Genomic DNA, 19,235 nt, shown 5'->3' with positions numbered 1-19,235 from the left:
CGTGCTCCAAGGCCTAGGATCCACTCGAGTGTGGCTACGATCACATCTGGCTGGTTCTAGTCGCCTCTGCCCTTCGTTGGTTTCAGGGAAGATCACAGTCTGCTCTTAGGGAGTCTGGGAAGTGGAGGCCATCCTTGGCATGGAACCATTTAGTTCTGATCCAGGGCTGGCTTCTCAGTGAGCCAAGTGCAGGCAGGGCAGTGGTGAGAGCGCTCAGTGTCTGAGAGAGTGCCGCACCTCTGTCTAACCTCCCTTGCTCTCTTTGAAGCCTCACTTCTGTCCCCAAACCTCTTTGTTCCTGGCTTTCCTTTGGGCACAGTAGAGATATGCGACCTGTTTGACCAAGACAGTGCACACAGTAGGTCCCCAAACTTTGGTAGTTTTTTTCTCTCTCCTCTCAACTTTGGGTCAGGCAAAGGAAGGGGTTATTTTGGCTTTGACAGGGCCTTGGCTTCCCTCCTATTAGCCCCTGAGCTCAGTAGAACACTGGAGTATCTTGGCAAGCCAGAATTAGCTTCTTCCACAGACGCCGAGTCTTCAGGGTCCTGCTTGTGGCAGTAGAGGCCGAGAAAGCAGGTGTGCAGGGAGTCTAGCACACTCTACCTGGGGATAGAGTCTTCTGTCTGGCTCCAGTCTGGTTCTTGCTTCCCACCCTCTAGCCTCCATTCTTTGTACAGTGAGGCCTAGGCTATACCTTGAGCCTGGATGACCATGGTTTTTTCTGTACTAATTGTGTGTGTGTGCGTGCATGCGTGTGTATACGTGTGTATGTGTGTTAATTTCTGGTATCATCCTTAATTCATTCCCTTATTTTTTTTTTTTGAGACAAGATCTCTCACTTGGCCTAGGGCTCACAGATTCAGCTACACTGGTTGGTCAGTAAGCTCTGAAATCCACCTGGCTCTGCTCCTCAACTCTGCAATTACAAGCACATGTCACCACACTTGACGCTTTCCTTTTCAATGATTGTTTTATTTGTATGAGTGTTTGTCTGCATGCATGTACGTGCATGTGCATACCTGGTGCCTGTGGAGGCCAGAAGAGGGGCACTGGATCCTCTAAGACTGAAGTCGCAGAGGTGAACCACTATGGAGGTTCTGGGAATTGACCCTAGACCCTCGAAAGCGCAGTGGGTGATCTTAAGTGCCGAGCCATCTCTCCATGCCCAGCTCTGTTTTAAGCATAGGTTCTGGTGATGGAATTCCAGGATCCACATCCGCATGGCAAGCGCCGTGTCAACCATCTCCTCAGCCTTTTATGCTAATCTTAATAAGACCTGGCCTTATTCTGGACCTCCTTGTCCCTGTGAAGATCAGTGCCACGGGGAGGGGGGGACACATGAGAGGAGGGCTCTCAGGCTTTGCAGATCTCCTGGGAGATCAATGCCCTGCCAGGGCTATTCTCATGAGCCTTTGCAAACACTAACGAGCCATCGCTGGAGACAGACTCATGGCCTCCCTGGGAGGGTGTAGAGATTCCTTGAGGAGAGCCTTGGCAGGCTGCCTCCTGAGTACCACAGTTGCCAGTGGGAGCCTCGCCCCAGGGGAAGGGCTATCAACGGAGCAGTGAGGATGCATGGGATCAGGCATGAACACAGTGTTCATGGCCGGAAATTTCTCGGGAAGAAGGACCCTCAGGTGCAAAGCCACCAGAGGAGGTACATGTGGCAAGAATGTTGGGTACATGTAGGGTGAGGACCCCGAGAGATCCAGTGCAGCCAGGGCAGTGATCTTGGTGTACCAGGCTAAGGACTCTGGGTTTTTCCCTGTGGGCAGTGTGGGAGCCAGCATGAGCAGCTCTGGGACCAGTAGCCATGTGGCTGGGACTGAAGCCTAGAACCAGCTTAGATAGCAGTGGTCCTGTTGAGAGAGGATACAGAGGAAAAGGGTATGGCAGGGGTCACTGCATGGGGAGCATGGCCTGCCCCTGGGGAATCTAAGCTGTGAAGGCCAAGTTCCAAGAAGAGACCCAGAGGAAGTCCAAGTCCAAATGTATAGCAGATGAAAAGGCATGGTGCCTTGGAAGGGCTGCCGCTCCGGCTGAGCCGGGGTTGAAGGTCCATGGCTCTTCCTGCCTCCACTTTTCTCTCCTGCTTTGTCCTCCATGCATCCCAGGTCTGGAGGAGTTGGATCCCGAAAGAAGAGCTTCCTGGATTGAGAAGACTTCTTTTCTATCCTGCTTTCCTCAGCTTTTTCCAGCCCCGAAGGCTTCACAGGGTGCAGGGACTCATACTCAACCCGCTGCTTCGTTCTGTCTTTGTGTGTGTCCTCCTCCTTAGCTGAAGAGGGAGCTTCCTGAGAGCTGGTGTCCGGGGAAGCGTGGTGGGAAGAAAGGATGGATGGGTGAACCAAAGGATGTGAACAGTATATGGGCAGGGAGAAGGAAGGAGTGGAGCAGAGGATAGAAGGAAGGATGAATGGATAGATGGATGGAGAAAAGGATGGATAAATGGGAGGGAAAGCAGAAGGAAGGGAGCAAGGATGGAAGGAAGATGGGTGGGTGGCAAGGAGACATTGGAGAAAAGGATGGATAAATGGGAGGGAAAGCAAGAAGGAAGGGAGCAAGGACGGAAGGAAGATGGGTGGGTGGCAAGGAGACATTGGTTCATGGAAGGATGCAAATGGATTGCATTTGATAGTAGCCTGTGAGAAGAGGTTCTGAAAACTGCATTGCTATTAAGCTAACAGGATGCCAGCAGCTGTGAGCAGCAGCTTACACGGTCTCTTCCTGTCTGTGAGCTCAGGGAGCATGCGGCATCTTCTCATGAGACTGCTGTCAATTTATAACACCGTCTTTCCTACTCTCCTCTCCCCTCCCTGACACCCAGAACATGATCTGGAGGATCCTCTTAGTTCTTGGTGCCCAGACCCTTTGGCAGGTTGGGCTCCAGGACTCAGGGTTTTGGTTAACCCAACCTAGCAATTTTGGGCCTCCCAGAGCACATGGGATGGGGAGGAGTGCCAGGGTTAACCCAAACTAAGGCCAAGGCACTTGACTTCCTGCTGCTAATTGTGGGGTGTGTGTGTGGGTGTCTTTAAGTAGATGAAGTGGAGTCAAAGGAAACAGACACACCTCTCAAAGGCCCGGGTCCAGTAGAACGGTTTCCTTGTCTTTCTTTGCACACCTCAGTCCAGTCTCAGTTAATGTAGCTAAATGCCATGACAGACACCTCAGAATTCAGCGGCTCAACAAGCTTTTGGCTATTTTCTTTTGTTTTTATTTCTCATCAGAGTCTTTATTGGCAGCTCATCCTAATGTAGCCAGGCTCCTTCCCTCTTATGATTTGGCTGGCAGCAGGGAAAGGAGGAACAGGTGAATAGGGATACAGGCTGTGCAGGCCTGGCTCGGCAGCAGCACTTACCCCTCAGGGCTCCGAGGAGGCTAGGGTTGCAGGTCGGCCTGGGTTGTGCTGAAGGAGCTCTGTGTATGGGCTGCTCCTCATGTGGCAGTCTGCCTGGGCCCAACACAACACACGCCAGGTTTCTCCACCCTGAGTGGGAAGCCTTTACTCTGACACCTGTGTTTCTCGCCCACAGTATGTGGCCTTGGCCTCCCTCTTCTTCATCCTGGTCTCCATCACAACCTTTTGTCTGGAGACCCATGAGCGGTTCAACCCCATCGTGAACAAGACGGAGATTGAGAATGTTCAAAATGGCACCCAAGTGCGATACTACCGGGAAGCAGAAACCGAGGCCTTCCTCACCTACATCGAGGGCGTCTGTGTGGTCTGGTTCACCTTCGAGTTCCTCATGCGTGTTGTCTTCTGTCCCAACAAGGTGGAGTTCATCAAGAACTCACTCAATATCATTGACTTTGTGGCCATCCTCCCCTTCTACCTGGAAGTGGGCCTCAGTGGCCTGTCCTCTAAAGCTGCCAAGGACGTGCTGGGCTTCCTGCGCGTCGTCCGCTTCGTGCGCATCCTGCGCATCTTCAAGCTGACCCGCCATTTCGTGGGCCTTCGGGTCCTGGGCCACACACTCCGTGCCAGCACCAACGAGTTCCTGCTGCTTATCATTTTCCTGGCCCTGGGGGTGCTCATCTTTGCCACCATGATCTACTACGCTGAGAGGATAGGGGCGCAGCCCAATGATCCCAGCGCCAGCGAGCACACACACTTTAAAAATATTCCCATTGGCTTCTGGTGGGCTGTGGTCACCATGACGACACTGGGCTATGGAGACATGTATCCTCAGACGTGGTCTGGTATGTTGGTGGGAGCGCTGTGTGCTCTGGCAGGAGTGCTGACCATTGCCATGCCGGTGCCCGTCATCGTGAACAATTTCGGGATGTACTACTCTTTAGCCATGGCTAAGCAGAAACTACCAAAGAAAAAAAAGAAGCATATTCCACGAGCACCACAGCTGGGATCTCCCAATTACTGTAAATCTGTCGTAAACTCTCCTCACCACAGTACTCAGAGTGACACATGTCCGCTGGCCCAGGAAGAAATTTTAGAAATTAACAGAGCAGGTAGGAAACCTCTTAGAGGCATGTCGATCTGACCTTTAACCTCTGCCCCCTGTAGCAATGATTCCAAATTCAGTCAGACTGCTTCCTTAGTTCTGTGGGTGACCCAGGACCCTGTGCCCAATCTTGAGGTGTGGAGCCTGGGACCCCAGGGAGACGCTTGGCAGCCAAATTCGGAAGTCAAGAGCTTGCTAGAGGAACCTTACTGGTGGCTCTGGGTAAGGAGGTTGACGTGGTTGGTCTCATAAGTTCTGAAGAGACCCCCACATTTGCTGAGGACTCTTAGCAGGAGCCCAGAGGCTGCTGCTTGGTCAGGAGGAGTCAGGCCTAAGTCTCTGACAGGCTACTGACCCGTGGTGGGCAGGGAGGGAGTGGGTGTGATTCAGAGACACCACACAGGCTTTGATTTGGTCTTTAACATGGATGCCTTCAGGCTGTGGACTGGTAGAGCGGTACATGAGATCTGGCCAGCTGGGTCCCTGCAAAGGCAGCAGTCAGGATTCTCAGCCCGAGCAGAAGCTGTCTCTGTAGCCGAGTAGACTCCTGCCATGTGGCTCCAGATCTTTGCTAGGAGTTGCCCCTAGCCTGTGACAAGCTTACTTACCCCACAGCATGCCAAACCAACTCATCCTCTGCCACCACTAGAGCTTAGCATTTACCTTTAGGAATCTGTTGAGTGACTCTGGCTTTCACATTGTCTGTTTGGGTTGATGGTCCAGTGGGAGTTTCCGGTGACCTTCTGATGGAAGAGGCTGGTGAGCAAAGGCCTAGAGGGGGGCCACACCCCGGGCAGCGAGGATGAAAGCATTAGGGACCAGCAACAACCTCCCACCACTGAGAGTTGTCCCCGATTCTAGCAGTAGGGACTGCAGCAGCAGCAGCAATACAAGACATCCCAACCGCTTACCCACGAATTCACTGGGAGATGGGGTGGGGGTGGGGGGAAACAATACTAGTCACCGAGGGATATATTCTCATATTCCATGGCTAGTGGTTCATTATGGGACTATCTCAGTTTTATGAGAACCTGCACATAGCACATAAAGTTGACCATGGGGCTCTGGTCTGAAGATGAAAACCCATAGTCTACCTCTACCCATGGAATCCCATTGGCTACTCTGAGGACACAGGGATCTCCAAGGAACAGATGACCCAGAGAAGAATGGTGACACTGATCTCAGAGGCGTTTGGTGAGTGTGAGGTTGGTGTGTGCTGTTAGATTCATGTAGTCAATGGAGAGTACCCCATGCCTGGGTCTCCCAGGGGGCTGCCAGCTAGCTCAGCCTCAGGTGAGGGAGTCTCTCTCTTTCATGCGGGTGACCTCCCTCAGTGGGTGATTGATGTCCTTCACTACTGTGTGCTATCTTATTCACCTTCCCATCAAAGTCCTTTCTCCTACTGGCTGGAGCAGCCTGAGCAATGTCCCATGGCTGACTTCTCCGGCCATGGGTCATTCCAGCCCTTTCACCCAATCCCATTCCCTCTCCTTTCTGAGATTGCTGTAGGCACATAAGTAAAATGTAACTTGTGTTCTAGATTGGAGCAGGGAGTGCAGGAGGTCTGAGGTAGAGACCTCCTGGTCTAGCCATGTCTCCATTCATGGGAAGCTCCAGGCATAACCTTTTGTTTTGAGTTAGTTAGCCATTTTACCCCAGGAGCCACCAGCAGGGCAAGGACAGTTTCCTCAGCTCTGGGTGAGCCCCACTGTGCACCCCAGTAGGAAGTGCTCAGCCAGAGGGGCATTACATGACCCTACTCAACCCTTCGGATTCATCTTCCCCAACACTGTCAGTCAGTGTCGGTGCTCTAGACATGGAGCCCCAGGTCAACCTTTGGTGACCCCAGCTTATTCTAGCCACGCAGAGATTGCTCTGCACACCCAGTGACATAATTTCCCATGTACTGAGGGTGCACATGCACACATGCACACATGCGCGCGCGCACACACACACACACATTCAGCTAGTCCTAGGGATATTAGCTCTTTCCTCATGTTGCTGCAGCAGATCCACAGAGCCTGTGAATTCCTGTGAGGTTTCCTCTGGGTTCCTCAGCCCTTCCCCTGAGAACACCTTGCCCCTGGCTCCAGGTTTCAGGAACGCAGAAAGTTCTGGTTTGGGCAGTCTTATGACTTGCTCTCCAAGCTCAAGTTCCTTTCCTACTCACCTCCCCCTCACACACTATTCCCCTCTCTTTCCCTTGCTGTTTGGTGCTGTCCTGACGCTCAGCCCAACCCAGCCCCTCAGCTCTAAGATTCCAGTCCACCTAGAGCCTCATCTTTCACCGGAACACGGGTGAGACCAGGCTTATCTATTGTCAGGGGCACATGAGGTTCCTAGGCTTTAGCCATCCTTGTGCCACACTTCCCTTCTCATTCAACCCCTGGATGGGCTTGGGGTGGAGGTGAGAAAGGGGAGAAGCCAGAGTTGGAGAAGGCACATGGTGAGTAGAGACAGACCTTATGGGGATGTGGGCGATGAGGTCCTGTGGGGTCCTTCAGCAGAGACAGTCAAGCAGGCCCCTACCCAGAGTTTTCTCTACTTCCATTTTGAACTCTTGGGCCAGGGACTGAACCAGAATGCTGGGCTTCCAGCTCTCTCCCCTCCCCTCCACATCTCAGTCACTGCTGAAGCCGCAGTTTGTCTGTCCCAGGGACATGGTGATCTCTTTCTTTGGGCCATGATTTGAATGGCCTCAGTATTTGTGGGATCTTCCCCGAGGGGCTCCAAGGATTCAGATCTCACCTGGTCATGGGAGGCACAGGGAGGGAGTGTCTGGGACTGAGCTCCCTGGAGAAGCTGCCCTTCTCCTGGAAGGAGCTCCCTTCCCCATTTACAGTGGGGTCAACCACTTGCTCTGGGTAGCTTGGAATGTCTGTTGTCCCCTGTCCTGCCATGTCCATTCTTGTGTGTCTTATCATGTCTGCTCCTGTGGGGTGGGTCAGTCCTTTGTGGTGTGGAGTCCAGGGTTCTAGGGTCCCAGCATAAGGGGTAAAGAGGGATGCAGGTGGCCAGGTCTGGTTCCCTCATTGCCTGGGAGTATGTGGAACCAAAGTGATGTCTCAGAGACCCCCCCCCCACTCCAGGAGCTACCACTGCAGCCTCAGGGTGTTCTTTGTGGGGAGAGCCTCAGAATCTAAAGTCCCCTCTCTTTGGGCCCTCCAGCTGTCCTGTCTCGGGCTACAGCACTTGCCTGGGACTGGGGCTAGACCCCGAGGGAGGGAGGGTGGCAGTATTGGGGACAGAACTGATGGGGCCAGATAGGTGGTTAAAGAGAATCCAGCTTCAGGGCTGGCGGCCTGAACCCTGAGTGGAGTCCACACTGCCCGAGTGGGCAAAGGGAGATCCGAGAGGAAATGAGATGACTTTGGTTTTTTTTTGTTTGTTTGTTTGTTTATTTATTTCCATTCAAAATTTCCACTTCCTTCCCTCCTCCCATTCCCCTCCCGCTCCCCCACTCCCCCTCCTCCCTCCCTCTCAAGTCTTAAGAGAGGGCAGGGTACCCTGTCCTGTGGGAAGTTCAAGGCCCTCTCCCCTCCATTCAGGCCTAGGAAGGTGTGCATCCAGACTAGGATGACTTTGAATGGCCGGCAAGGGCGCTCTTTTCTGTGTTGTTCATATCCCCTCCCCCTTTCCGCTAATCATGTCTCTCTCTCTCTCTTGTTTTGTTGACTGAGTGTGGTGGTCTCCACAACTGTCTCTCACAGCTTGTCCCCCTTTAGCCTGAGATGTTTCCCCTGAGTCCCAGCTGAGCAGACCCCTCTGGGGCAAACCCAAGGCAATGCCCAGCCCAACTAACCCCTGTCCAGTCCTGCGTGCGCCTGGTGGTGCCCGCTGCTGATGTGAACAGTAAGTACGTCAGAAGTGTCTGGAGATGGCAGAAAAGCAGGCCTGCTGACAGAGGGCCTGGCCATGTAGGTTCTCCTTGCTCCAAAGTTTTAAAAAAAGACCCTGTCACAGATGTTCATCTCCGTCCATTTCAAAGCCTTGAAATCATCTCTGAGACGCTGCCCATGCTGCCATTTCATCATCGCGGGCCTGTGGGGTAGTGGCATTCTGGGGTCCTGGGCCAGGGGAGGCAGACCCAGGTCTGTGAGAGCAAGTGGGAACCTAGGCAGCTAGCTGCCCTTTCATTCCAGGAGAGACGAGCAGGTGGGTGGGGACTCAGCGACCTTGCACCCTGTGGCGTTTCTCATGGTTCCTCAGGTTTAGACAATTGGCCTCTTTAGTTATTTTCTCTTCTGGCCATCTGCACTGAAGTTTGGGACTGGAGAATGGCCCGCTTGCTGACAGCATCTTCAACTGCAGGTAAAACAACAGCCATTCAGCCATAGATCCCTTTCCAAAGGTTGAGGCTGAGAGAAAAAGCAGGCTCCAGGGACATCCTGGAAACTGCCCATCATGTTGTCCCCCTAGATTCCGGTTGGCTGTTCCTTGCCTCTGCCCCCCCCTCCACCCGAGGATCTGCCCTACTTTCAAACCTTTTACAGTTCAAGGTGGGAGCCCAGGGGTAGGGGGCAACAATGTAGGCAGAGACTCAGTGTCAGAAGAGGGGTCTCAGGCTGCGTTGTCTCTATGGAGGCAGAGGCAGAAAGGAACAGTCACTATTTGACCCTGGACAAGAAGAGCAGGCTGTGGACGCCCACTCAAGAGCATCTTCGCCAGCTGGAGAAGATGCACTTGGAAGCCACTAATGTTCCCCCGAAGAAAAAGTCATTCGTGGCACATGGACCCCAGCTTCCAACCCCCTTCCTTACCATACCACATCCCCCATTGCCCCAACATTGTCCTTCCAGCCCACAGAGCCTCCATGAGGGAGACGAGAGCCAAATGGAACGTAAGGGAGGATATGCATGTCCGTAGGCACATGTGTGTGCCCACAGACACGCTACATTGCTAGGCAGCCCCCAGCTTGTCACATGGTGCCAGAGTTTCCCTAGGAACTGGCCTTTCTGGTTCAGAGTCAATCAGGAGCGAAGGCCCTGGGATCTTCAAGGAATGCACTGTACGTGAAATGCCTTGCCATCTTGTACGACAGACTTTTTTAAGTTCCAAAATTATGATGGGAAACTTTTTTTTGGATTTGCTTTATGAATAAACCTGATTGGTCCATTTCTCTTTTGACTGACTGCCTCTTTGTAGTGACATGACGTACACGGTGGTGATCCCACCCACGTGCATGCCACGTGTGTGCACGCAGGATCACTCCTGCGTGTAGTTACGTGATGTGAACAGGATCATGGGAGAGGGGCAAATCCTGGGGGATCCCCGCCCCCCAGCTTTCCTTCAGAGAGCCACCCCTAACACATTCCCAGGTTGGTTTCCTTCCTTCCCCAACAGGCTCCCATATGAGGCTTCCCCCATGTGCAGCATTTGAGTGGGCTTCACTCTGGCAAAGTCCCCAAGAGGGACAGAGATGGGGGACAAAGGTCAGTCAGAGTCACCTCTGCCATGTGCTGAAGGCCGCCAGATCTTTGAAGTTAAGAGGGCCAGGGTGCCTGCCTGTGGCCACATTTGCCTTCCAGCATTCGTGTCCCCCTGCGACTCCCTCCCAGGTTCCTCCTTAGGCCACTACAGAGGCCAAGCCTCAAATTTTCCCCCACCCAAGGCCATCAGCGTCTGTTGCCTCCTGCACACCCATTTGCTCTGCTTTGCCAGGAATGCTGGCAGAAGGGACAGCAATGGGAGCCCCTCCCACATCCCTGTCCAGCTCTCACTGCCTCATGCATATGCATATATCTTTGTTGTGCGAGCTGACCAGGTCCCCTGGAGGGGTCTGTGGAGACACTGCTTGATGTGTGTGGGCATAGTGTAGGTCTGCATGGGGACAGAGCAGATGGAGGGGTCTAATTGGGTCTGTGAGGGTACACAGGAAATTAATCCGCATGGAGAAATGGGGTAGATGGAGATCAGATTGTGTCCTTAGAGGGGCGGCGAAACATGTACCCAGGCCGAGTCAGTATGAGGAACGGGAAACTGAAGTGACCTGATTGGGTCTTTGTAGAGACAGTACAGGTGTGGCCAGCTCTTATCTGTGTATAGGACGTAGTTTCAGAGGCACCTGTGTGAACAGCGTAGAAGGTGTGATCAGGCTTAACTTGGGTAGAGGACAGTCTCAGAGAGAACAGATCGGGTTCCTGTGAGGACAAAACAGAGGTCTGGCCAGTTTAGTTCCTATGGGGCACAACATGGTAAAACAGGGACAGTGTAAAATATGTGTCCAGGCAAGCCTGTTGAGGGGATGGGGAATCTGAGGGACCAGACTGTCCCTGTGATTACAGGAAAGAAGGTGTGAGCAGGCCTAGTCTGTATGGGTAAAGTTATAGAGGCACCAGATTTGGTCCCGTGGGGACAGAGAAGAAGGCTAGGGCACCTTGATGGATGAGCTGGGTCCAGATGGGGTGCTGGGAGCAAGCTGAGTGATCAGACGTGGGGATGCGGCAGGAACCAAATGCTGCAATGGGATCGGCTAGAGGAGTCATGGGGGAGGTCAAATGGCGTCTAGCTGGGCCGAGGGTGAATGCTGCTGGGAGACAGCCAGGGGCAGGTTAGAAGTGGCGGCGGCGGGGGGGGGGGGGGGGGTCTGAAAGGCTACCTTTCTGGACTGGGGCCTTTCTGAGTGTCTGTCTTCTCCCTGAGCTGTGTGTCTGACCCTCTCCCCATGAATACATCACATCATCCTGTCTCATTACCCTGCCTTGGGCCCACCTGCCAGGTTCATCACCAATTCATCTTTTTGCAAACTTTGAGCAAACCCAGGAGTGTCTTCCTCCCTGCACTGTCAGCAGTCCGCCCCAGCCCTGCACTGTCCCGACCGACCGCCCCTTTCCATCCTCAGGAACGGGAGTTCTTTGTCAAATACCCTCCCTTCGGCCTGTCACCCCTCTCACTAAACAGTTTTCAGTGTCTCAATAGCTTCTGCTTATATGTTTGAAGATTCCAAACTGAATGGGGAGGTGGCGAAGGCCGCGCTGGCGAACGAAGACTGCCCCCACATAGACCAGGCCCTCACTCCCGATGAGGGCCTGCCCTTTACCCGCTCGGGCACCCGCGAGAGATACGGACCCTGCTTCCTCTTATCAACTGGGGAGTACGCGTGCCCACCTGGTGGAGGAATGAGAAAGGGTATGTAGAGGAAGCTGGAGCTCTCTGCATTGGCTGGGCCTGCCTTGCGCTCCTGCAGAAGGGTGGGCAGGGAGGTGGGCAAGGGGCGCTGAGGGGTAGGCAGGCACACTAAGGGGGCAATGATGGAGGGAGTCCCCCAAACTTGGCCTCTAGAGGTCAGAGTCCTTTCCAGAGGGGGATGCCAGGTTGGTAGAGTGAGGCTGAGGCCCAGGTAGCTAGCTGTAGGTTAGTATTAGATAAATGGTAGAAAGGGGCTTGGCACAGAGTAGATGACCATGGGCTGTAAACCCAAGCCAAGGAGGTACCTAAGAAGACAGGGGGCGTCTCAGTTCCTCCAGAGTTTTCTTGTGCTGTAGAGCAAATCCAAACGGCAGTGTTCTTTCCTAGCCTTTAGTTGTAGAGGGCTTGGCCACCACCCTGTGAGTTTAGTCTTCAGGTTGTGCTATGGAAGAAGAACCCTTAAAGAGAATCTGCAGGCCAGTGGAAAGGAAGGCCTCATAGAGAGGTGGCTTTGGAGCTGGGGGATAAGGCCACTCTCCTTGTAGAAGTAAGCTATGTGACAGTCAGAATACTGAAGATGAGAAACAGAAAACCTACCAAGACAAGGTATATCAGTGGGACTTTGTATAGCCCTTTCCATAGCCAGAGCACATTTCCGTGGACCCATGGGTGGTCAGTGCCCCTCTGTGACTGGTGAAGGCTGAGACAGTGGTGTTCTTGCAGTCAGGATTTGGAGAAGTTTAGCATGGGCTGGGCTGGGCTGAGTGCTGGGGAGGAGCTTAGGGCAGTCTGCATAGGGCTGCAGGCACTGGCCTGGGCCTTTCTCAGTGCAGCAGACTAGCTGGGAAGCGCATGCACGTATCTTTGTGCCTCAAATGCTCACACAGTCGCATGCTGACAGCAAGCAGGGTAGGGCAGACAGGAGTCAGATTCTTGAGAGTAACACCTGGTGTGTAGTCTGTGGCCTTTGTCAACTGTACTAGTGGTGGAAACAGTGAAGCCAGACACAAGGAGAAGACAGACTTCAAGGATCAAAGGCAGACCTAGGAGAGGAGAGGCAGCATACACCAAGATGAGGGAAAGTTCTTTGGGTTGCGCACGATTGCTTAGTTATGCCCACCTGTTTCAGGCTGGTCTCTGCTTGTTTGCCCTGCCTGAGGTCCCCTGGACCTCAGTGCGGTGTGCCACTCCCTCCCTGCATGATGCTGCATGGCAGAGGGCTACCAGTCTTGAGAAGGGCTCCATCCTTGACATGGATGGGTCCGCTGCTCTCTTTGCAACTGGCTTTTTTCCAGGTAAAGCCTCTAGAATGCCAAGGAGCAGGGCCACCCTGAAGAATAAGGGGAAATTATCTCCACGGCTGTGCCCTGCCCAGTAAAGTCCCACGGGCTGCCTGGATCTTTTGTCTTGGATACTGGATCGGTCGGTGTGGCCTAAGAGAACAGAGTGTCTCTACTGTGCTTCCAGAAGCACCTAATCTCCTAGTAGTGCTAGGGAGTTGAGTGCAACCCCCATCCATAGGCAATCCCCAGTCTCAGAACCCGCCTGGGTTCAGGTGCTGGACTCTTTGGGAGGCACCCAAGGGTGAAGGCCCCACACACGTTCACCCAGCCCAGCTCTCATGGCTCCTGAGAGCGACGAGAATTTGCTTTGCTCTGGCTGATTCAGAGCCCTTTAGGTCTACAGGTCCAGAGCAGAAGTAGGGACTTCACTTGTCCCCCCAAGGAGGGAAGAGAAAGAGGCTGCTAGGCTGGTTCGCTGCATGGGAAACAAGCCAGCTGGAGAAGAACCTGCCTGCCTCTGCATGCGGCTGTTCAGTCTTTCCTCCTCCTTCCTTAACAACTAAGTACCGAGCGGGAGGGGAAGGCACGAAGAGGAGCTCAAGTGTTAATTGTATTCTCTACATACAGATCTTTGCAAAGAAAGCCCTGTCATTGCTAAGTATATGCCGACAGAGGCTGTGAGAGTGACTTGACCAGGCGGCTTGGCCGAGGACACTGGTGGCTATTAAGCATCTGGGTGGACCTGCAGCCCCTCCTCACCCTCGGACAGAGTAAATTCACGCCATGCAGGTTTGCCGGACGAGTCCGAGTGGCCCAGGCATTGTACTAAGACGGACGTAGCTTTTTCTACGGCCATTGGTAACTGACCGTAGAGGATCACCCTTCCTTCTTTTCATTTTTCTTAGAAGTTACCTTTTCTTTGGGGAGGGGGGTGAAGGGAAGCCTTAGCATGACTTGCATGAAGTTAAGCAGAAAACCCAGCTAAACCAAACCCACCAGCCCCTGCTGTGACTGTATGATTCCCCTCACCACCACCACGAATGGAGAGAAATCAAGGGGCCTTTCTTTCAGCGCTCTTTATTTTGACACACGGCATCGGAGCCAAACTGTAATGGCGCTCGGTAGAAATCTGTACATTTCTGGGAGTAGGAGGCCAGGGAAGAAGGATGGGGCCGGGGAATGGATTGCTTTTTGTACACAAGACCCAGAGGAAAGGTTTCAGAAAGGTAGTCAGTCATTGGTCACATTGACCTCACCTTCGTAGCTCATCTCTCACACGGAAAACAGAGAACTTTGCTCCGAATAGGACCGTGGGAACTCACACTGCTGCTCTCTTCCATCTCTGGCATGCTTGTGACCCAGCGGACGTCTCCCAAGACCCCGACAAGCGGCTAGTTTAGGCTGATTCTCATCTCAGTGTGTAGAACCAGTGTAACCAAGTTTCATAATGAATTGTTCATAGTTACACCATATGGATTTTCCAATGTCATTTTAAAGCCAGGATGTAGAGTACCTCCAGTTCGGGACCACCTGAGGGGCGCCTCCCCTCCACCTTTACTAAGGCATAACCTGGCATTGTATGCAATTTAGTACTTCAGCATAAAAAACAAAAACTGCATGCCCAATGTTATGCAAAGAGATTCGAGCATGAAATAAATTTTGTAACATGGTTTCTGTCTAGTCTAAAGCAGATTTGTTTCTCTGAAGCAATCGGAGGTTTGCAGAGACGCGCTTCTGCATCTCGAATAAATATAGTATTTTCCCAACAGAAACAGAGGACAGTAGCTTGGCTTTGGTCTGATTCTAAAATTAGTGTGTGTGGGGGAAAGGATGATATTTTTGAAAAACACATGCTCAAGTTGAAAAAAAAAATGCAACATCTCGAGTTTCCACTGCAACATTTCCTGGAAAGACAGCAACCTCCCCTCCCTGGCCCCGGCCCTGGAAATAAAAAGCTGACTTCTGAGACGAAGCACTGACTTGAGTTTTTATTGCCTTCAGACAGATCTCCATTCTGTTCTGGTACGACTGAGCCAATCATGGGCCCGACTACTACTGTAGACATCTAAGCTGAGGTGTTGCTGGGCTTTGAGGATTCTGTTCCCTGCAGGGTAGGGCTGCAGATACTGCTGGGCTAAGGGATAAAAGCACACCCTTTGTGGGGGTCACCTGGATGGTTTTATGACTCATCTTGTGGATCCTTGCATTAAGCCTTGTCGGAACATCTAGTTGCCCTGTGCAGCCTTGAGCAACTCCCTGTTAGGACTACGTTGGGTCTGTTAGGTCTGGGTGCCCTGGCCAACTTGCAGAGCCTGGTCTAGAGACTACCTCATCGAATACTCCTCTCAGCCTGGACACACCTTGGAAAAAGTATGATCTGCTCTGGGGAAACTCACTTGCAGGTTTGGGTGTGGGGTGGAATGGAAGATCTGATTCTTCCTCATCCGCTAGAATTCCAGAATGCTCATATGGAAAGAGACCCCAGAGGTTATACAGTCAGCCCCTGAGCATCTGAAGATGAGAAGACAAGGCCAGAGAAGGCAGCAAGCTGGCCATGGCCATCAGCATAAAGATGTCACCTCCCAGCACAGCCAGAGTCTGTGAGCCCATGGATGGGTTTTACCTACTAGCTTCTCACCTCTCTAAGAGCTTGTCTCAATTTCCTGGTACCCAGTGCAAGAACCCAGGGGGTGGGGTTGATGGAGCCTCTAGAGGCCCAGGCATCTCATAGCCAAGTCTTAGGATACCCCAGCGAAGCAGCCATGAGTCAGAGATCTGCTAGGAAGATGGGGCTTTGCTGAATAACAGTCATCTGCAATATAGGCTTAGGAACACCACAGCTAGAGGGGATCTACTGTGTGGGCATCTCACAAACATTGCCTAATGCCAGCTCAGAGCAGCCCAATCACCCCAGATTATAGCCGAGATAACAAAGCGCAGACAGGGAAAACAACTGCCCCAAAGCCACACATCCCAGCTAAGGTGAAGTCAGGATCATAACCTGGGTGGTTTGACTCCAGAGCTCAGGTTGCGCTGTTTTGAGCTAAGGACTTTGTGGGGCTGGTCCTTGATGGTGAAATACTTAAGTTATGGGTTCTGAATCTAGGACTCTTTGGATCTGGCCTCCTGCCCTCCTTCATGGAATGCCATAGGTGTGACAGAAGGGACACTTCATGTTCTGATCCAGATCTCTCCTGATCCACAGCTGGCCAGCTCACTCCTGCCGAAACACCCTGCTACCCTAATGGATGCTGCTCACATAGCCTCCCTCAGCTGGTTTTCTAGGCCAGCAGCCCCCTCCCCGCCTGCCCTCGCCTCTGCCTACCCTGTGCTGCAGTGAGGCAGCTCTGGACTTGCAGCAGCCACACTCAGCAGTCTGACATGACCTACAGCTCCTCCACACTACCTCCCACAGCGTCACTTCATCCAGAGTGTCCCCAAGGACGTGCCACCCATCTTAGTTAGGGTTTCTATTGCTACGATAAAGCACTATGACCAAAAGCAAGTCAGGGAGGAAAGGGTTTTTAATTCAGCTCACACTTCCATACCATAGTCTATCTTTGGAGGAAATCAGAGCACGAACTCAAACAGGGCAGGATCCTGGATGCAGGAGCTGATTCAGAGGCCGAGGAGGGGTGCTGCTTACTGGCTTGTTCTTCATGGCTTGCATAGCCTCCTTCCTGAGAGAACCCAGGCCCACCAATCCAGAGGTGGCCCCACCCACAATGCACTGGGCCCTCCCTCATCAGTCACTAATTAAGAAAATATCCTACGGGCTTTCCTGAAACTCAATCTTATGGAGGCATTTTCCTCAGCTGAGGTTCCCTCCTCTCAGGTGACTCTAGCCTGTGTCAAGTTGACATAAGACTAGCCAACCCACCATCTGAAGTTATTTTAATGGACTTGGCCAAAGATGGCCCATGTGTCAAGGAAAGGTGGCTATCCATGACCAGAGGGAGGAGTGGGTGTGGGAAGGAGGGAAGGCAAAGCTGTTGCATACTGGGTCTTCACCACTTACTCCAGGGCCTGCTCAAAGGCCTGGAAGTGCACAATGGCGTCGTTCTTCTTCTCATGAGGGGCAGAGGTAGGAAATGAAGGCAAATTTATTTAGTCAATCAGGAAAATTATTTTTTTTTTAAATGAGCTCTTATTCAAGTAAGCTCCTATGCCCCTAATGGGTCTAACACAGCAGGTGAAGTGGAACTATCAAATGGCTATGGGACCTGGAGACTTTCTCAGAGAGCTGTAAACAGAGTAATAAAGTGGAGGGCGGATAAGGGTGGGATCTCAGAGCTTGCTCAGTTAGCCTCCTCACTCCATGGTGACCCACAGGGACACTGAGAAGATCATTCGTTTATAGTTTGCTAAGTTCTAAACTGACTAGGAGCTGGCTCCCTCATGAACTGCCCGGAAAGGGAACTTGGACAAAGTCTTAGAAAGACAAATAGCCACCAAAGGATGCAGGGGGGAAATCTAGACACGTCCTTCTTCATCTCTGATAGGTGCTTTCCCTCACTAGAGACAGGCAGTGAAGTAAGAAGGGCCTCTGGCCACATGGCCACCAGGAAGTGCAGGATGGGAGTGGAGGTGAGGTGATGGGCCATGGAGCCACTCCTTCCTGCATGGGCCTGCAGCCAGAAGGCTCTGACGCACTTGTCAGCATCTGAGGTTAGGGATCAAAGGACTTAGGGCTCATATGCTGATCCTATTCAGGATGCAAAGATGCTTCTGCCTCCTGCAAATAAGGTACTAGGTGCTGAGCTTTTCCAGCAGTGCTGAAAGAGACAGGAGGGAGCTCTGCCTTGTGGGCTTCTGGGCAAGACGGTGTTGTTTCTTGTGACTGGAAACTGGAGGCAGTATGGGTCACAGGGGAATGCTTTCTGGCCTGGTTTTTGCCAACTATTCAGCTTAGAAGACAGTAACCTTGAGTTTGCTCCAGTATGGCTTACCCCTGGGTGATGGCTCCATTTTTGTGGGCTTGAGCATATCAGAGTACATATGCTGCAACAGGCCTCTGGGCCTGGGAGGTGGGGTTGTATGGAACAGGGCATAGTTCTTGGGCCAAAAGTCGGGAGCAAGACTCAAATCACTGGGTTGCAGGTCAGACTGTAGCTGCAAGCAGTGCCTAGGCTCAGGCCTGTGGAGTATGAACTGACTTCATCCATGTTTTCTGAGAAGAACCCACTTCTAGTCATTTAGCTACTTCCTATCCACTGTTGCCTAGCTCAGGGCTATGGTTGGGTCACCCTGAACCATCAAGGAGGTGCATGACCTTGGGATGACCTTTCCCCTTTTTATAGCCACTATTTTCTCCTGATAAAAAACAAGAATGGTTGAATAAGATCAGCAGTTTCTTCAATTTCTTAAGGACCCACTTATCAAATACAATCTTATGCAGCTCACAATACATAATGTAAAGACAAAATTAACACTGCCTAGAGGAACCTGGAGGTGGAACTCTGTCTACAAGGAGATGCCCAAGGCTCAGAACAGGTCTCACTCTGTAACACGCTATGTACACCAGGCTGGCTTTAAACTCATAGAGATGCACCTAGCTCTGGCATTAAAGGCATGTGCCACCATGCCAGACTCTGCAGGATGTAGTTTAGAGGCCTCTCAACTACATGTTGATGGAAGGTCCCTCAGCTTTAATGTCCAGTAGAGTCCAGGCATCCCAACTCAGAGACTAAACAGCTCACCTGCTACAGCAGCCCCAGAATCCTGCCTGGTTGGAAGAAGACTTATCCATCTCTGAGAGTTTCCCGGGCTCCAGACACCCTGGCTGCACTTGGGATTTTCTCTGCTGGGTGTTCCCAGAAGCCTTGCATACTCTCCACTTCCCTCAGTTCATTCTCCCCACCTGACCCTAAGCCTTTGCTGGGGCCCTGGTCGTGAATATGTGAGTGCCTTCCTTTCAAAGTCTCCAGGCACAGTACCTGGTACCAGAAGCAATAGACTCTGGACAGAAAATAAGCCCCCAAGTTAGAAGGGATAGTACGCTGCTCTAAACATATCCTAGAAGCCCCGTCTTCTGACCAAAGGCCGCTGGACCAGAGCACAGCCATGGAGCTGGGCTGAGATCACTCAGGGGCTGGAGCCTTCTTTGCTGATGTTTTCACTTTGCATGTCCTTTAGTGAGGATCCCTTCTTCATTTGCATCTGCTGAGGAGAAAAGATGTTGTCTCCACAGCTCAGTCCTCTTGGAGCAGTGGGCAAGCACCTCCTTGCTGCTCTGGTTCTCCAGGGATCTTCGTTGGGATCAGTCGCTTTATTAAAGGTGCTCTCTCATGGGCACTCGTGGCTCATCTGGTCAGAACTGCTCTGGGTTAAAGTTCCCGATCGTCTATCCTTCCAGTTTCTC

At 52.3% G+C, this 19,235-nt stretch overlaps 2 protein-coding genes across 2 annotated transcripts in view; one reads left to right on the top strand and one right to left on the bottom strand.

Annotated features, from left to right (window-relative positions):
* The window catches only part of Kcnc1 (potassium voltage-gated channel subfamily C member 1), a 42,191-nt gene extending 28,247 nt beyond the window's left edge, over positions 1 to 13,944 (top strand). The window contains exons 2-4 of the mRNA XM_041634872.1: positions 3,537 to 4,470; positions 11,403 to 11,591; positions 13,502 to 13,944. Of these exons, the coding sequence (XP_041490806.1) occupies positions 3,537 to 4,470; positions 11,403 to 11,591; positions 13,502 to 13,566 (1,188 nt within the window). The 3' untranslated portion in view covers positions 13,567 to 13,944. The remainder of the gene's footprint in view (positions 1 to 3,536; positions 4,471 to 11,402; positions 11,592 to 13,501) is intronic.
* An 883-nt stretch (positions 13,945 to 14,827) lies between these two features.
* Sergef (secretion regulating guanine nucleotide exchange factor) overlaps positions 14,828 to 19,235 on the bottom strand; it is a 229,238-nt gene continuing 224,830 nt past the window's right edge. The window contains 1 exon segment of the mRNA XM_041674688.1: positions 14,828 to 19,235. Coding sequence (XP_041530622.1) covers positions 19,160 to 19,235 — 76 coding nt within the window. The 3' untranslated portion in view covers positions 14,828 to 19,159.

This window comes from Microtus oregoni, unplaced genomic scaffold (genome assembly GCF_018167655.1).
Source record: "Microtus oregoni isolate MIOR12 unplaced genomic scaffold, Mior012 000000F_ref0000247, whole genome shotgun sequence".
NCBI lineage: Eukaryota > Metazoa > Chordata > Mammalia > Rodentia > Cricetidae > Microtus > Microtus oregoni.
The sequence above is the reverse complement of the archived record's forward strand: the minus strand, read 5'-3'. Positions and strand labels throughout refer to the sequence as shown.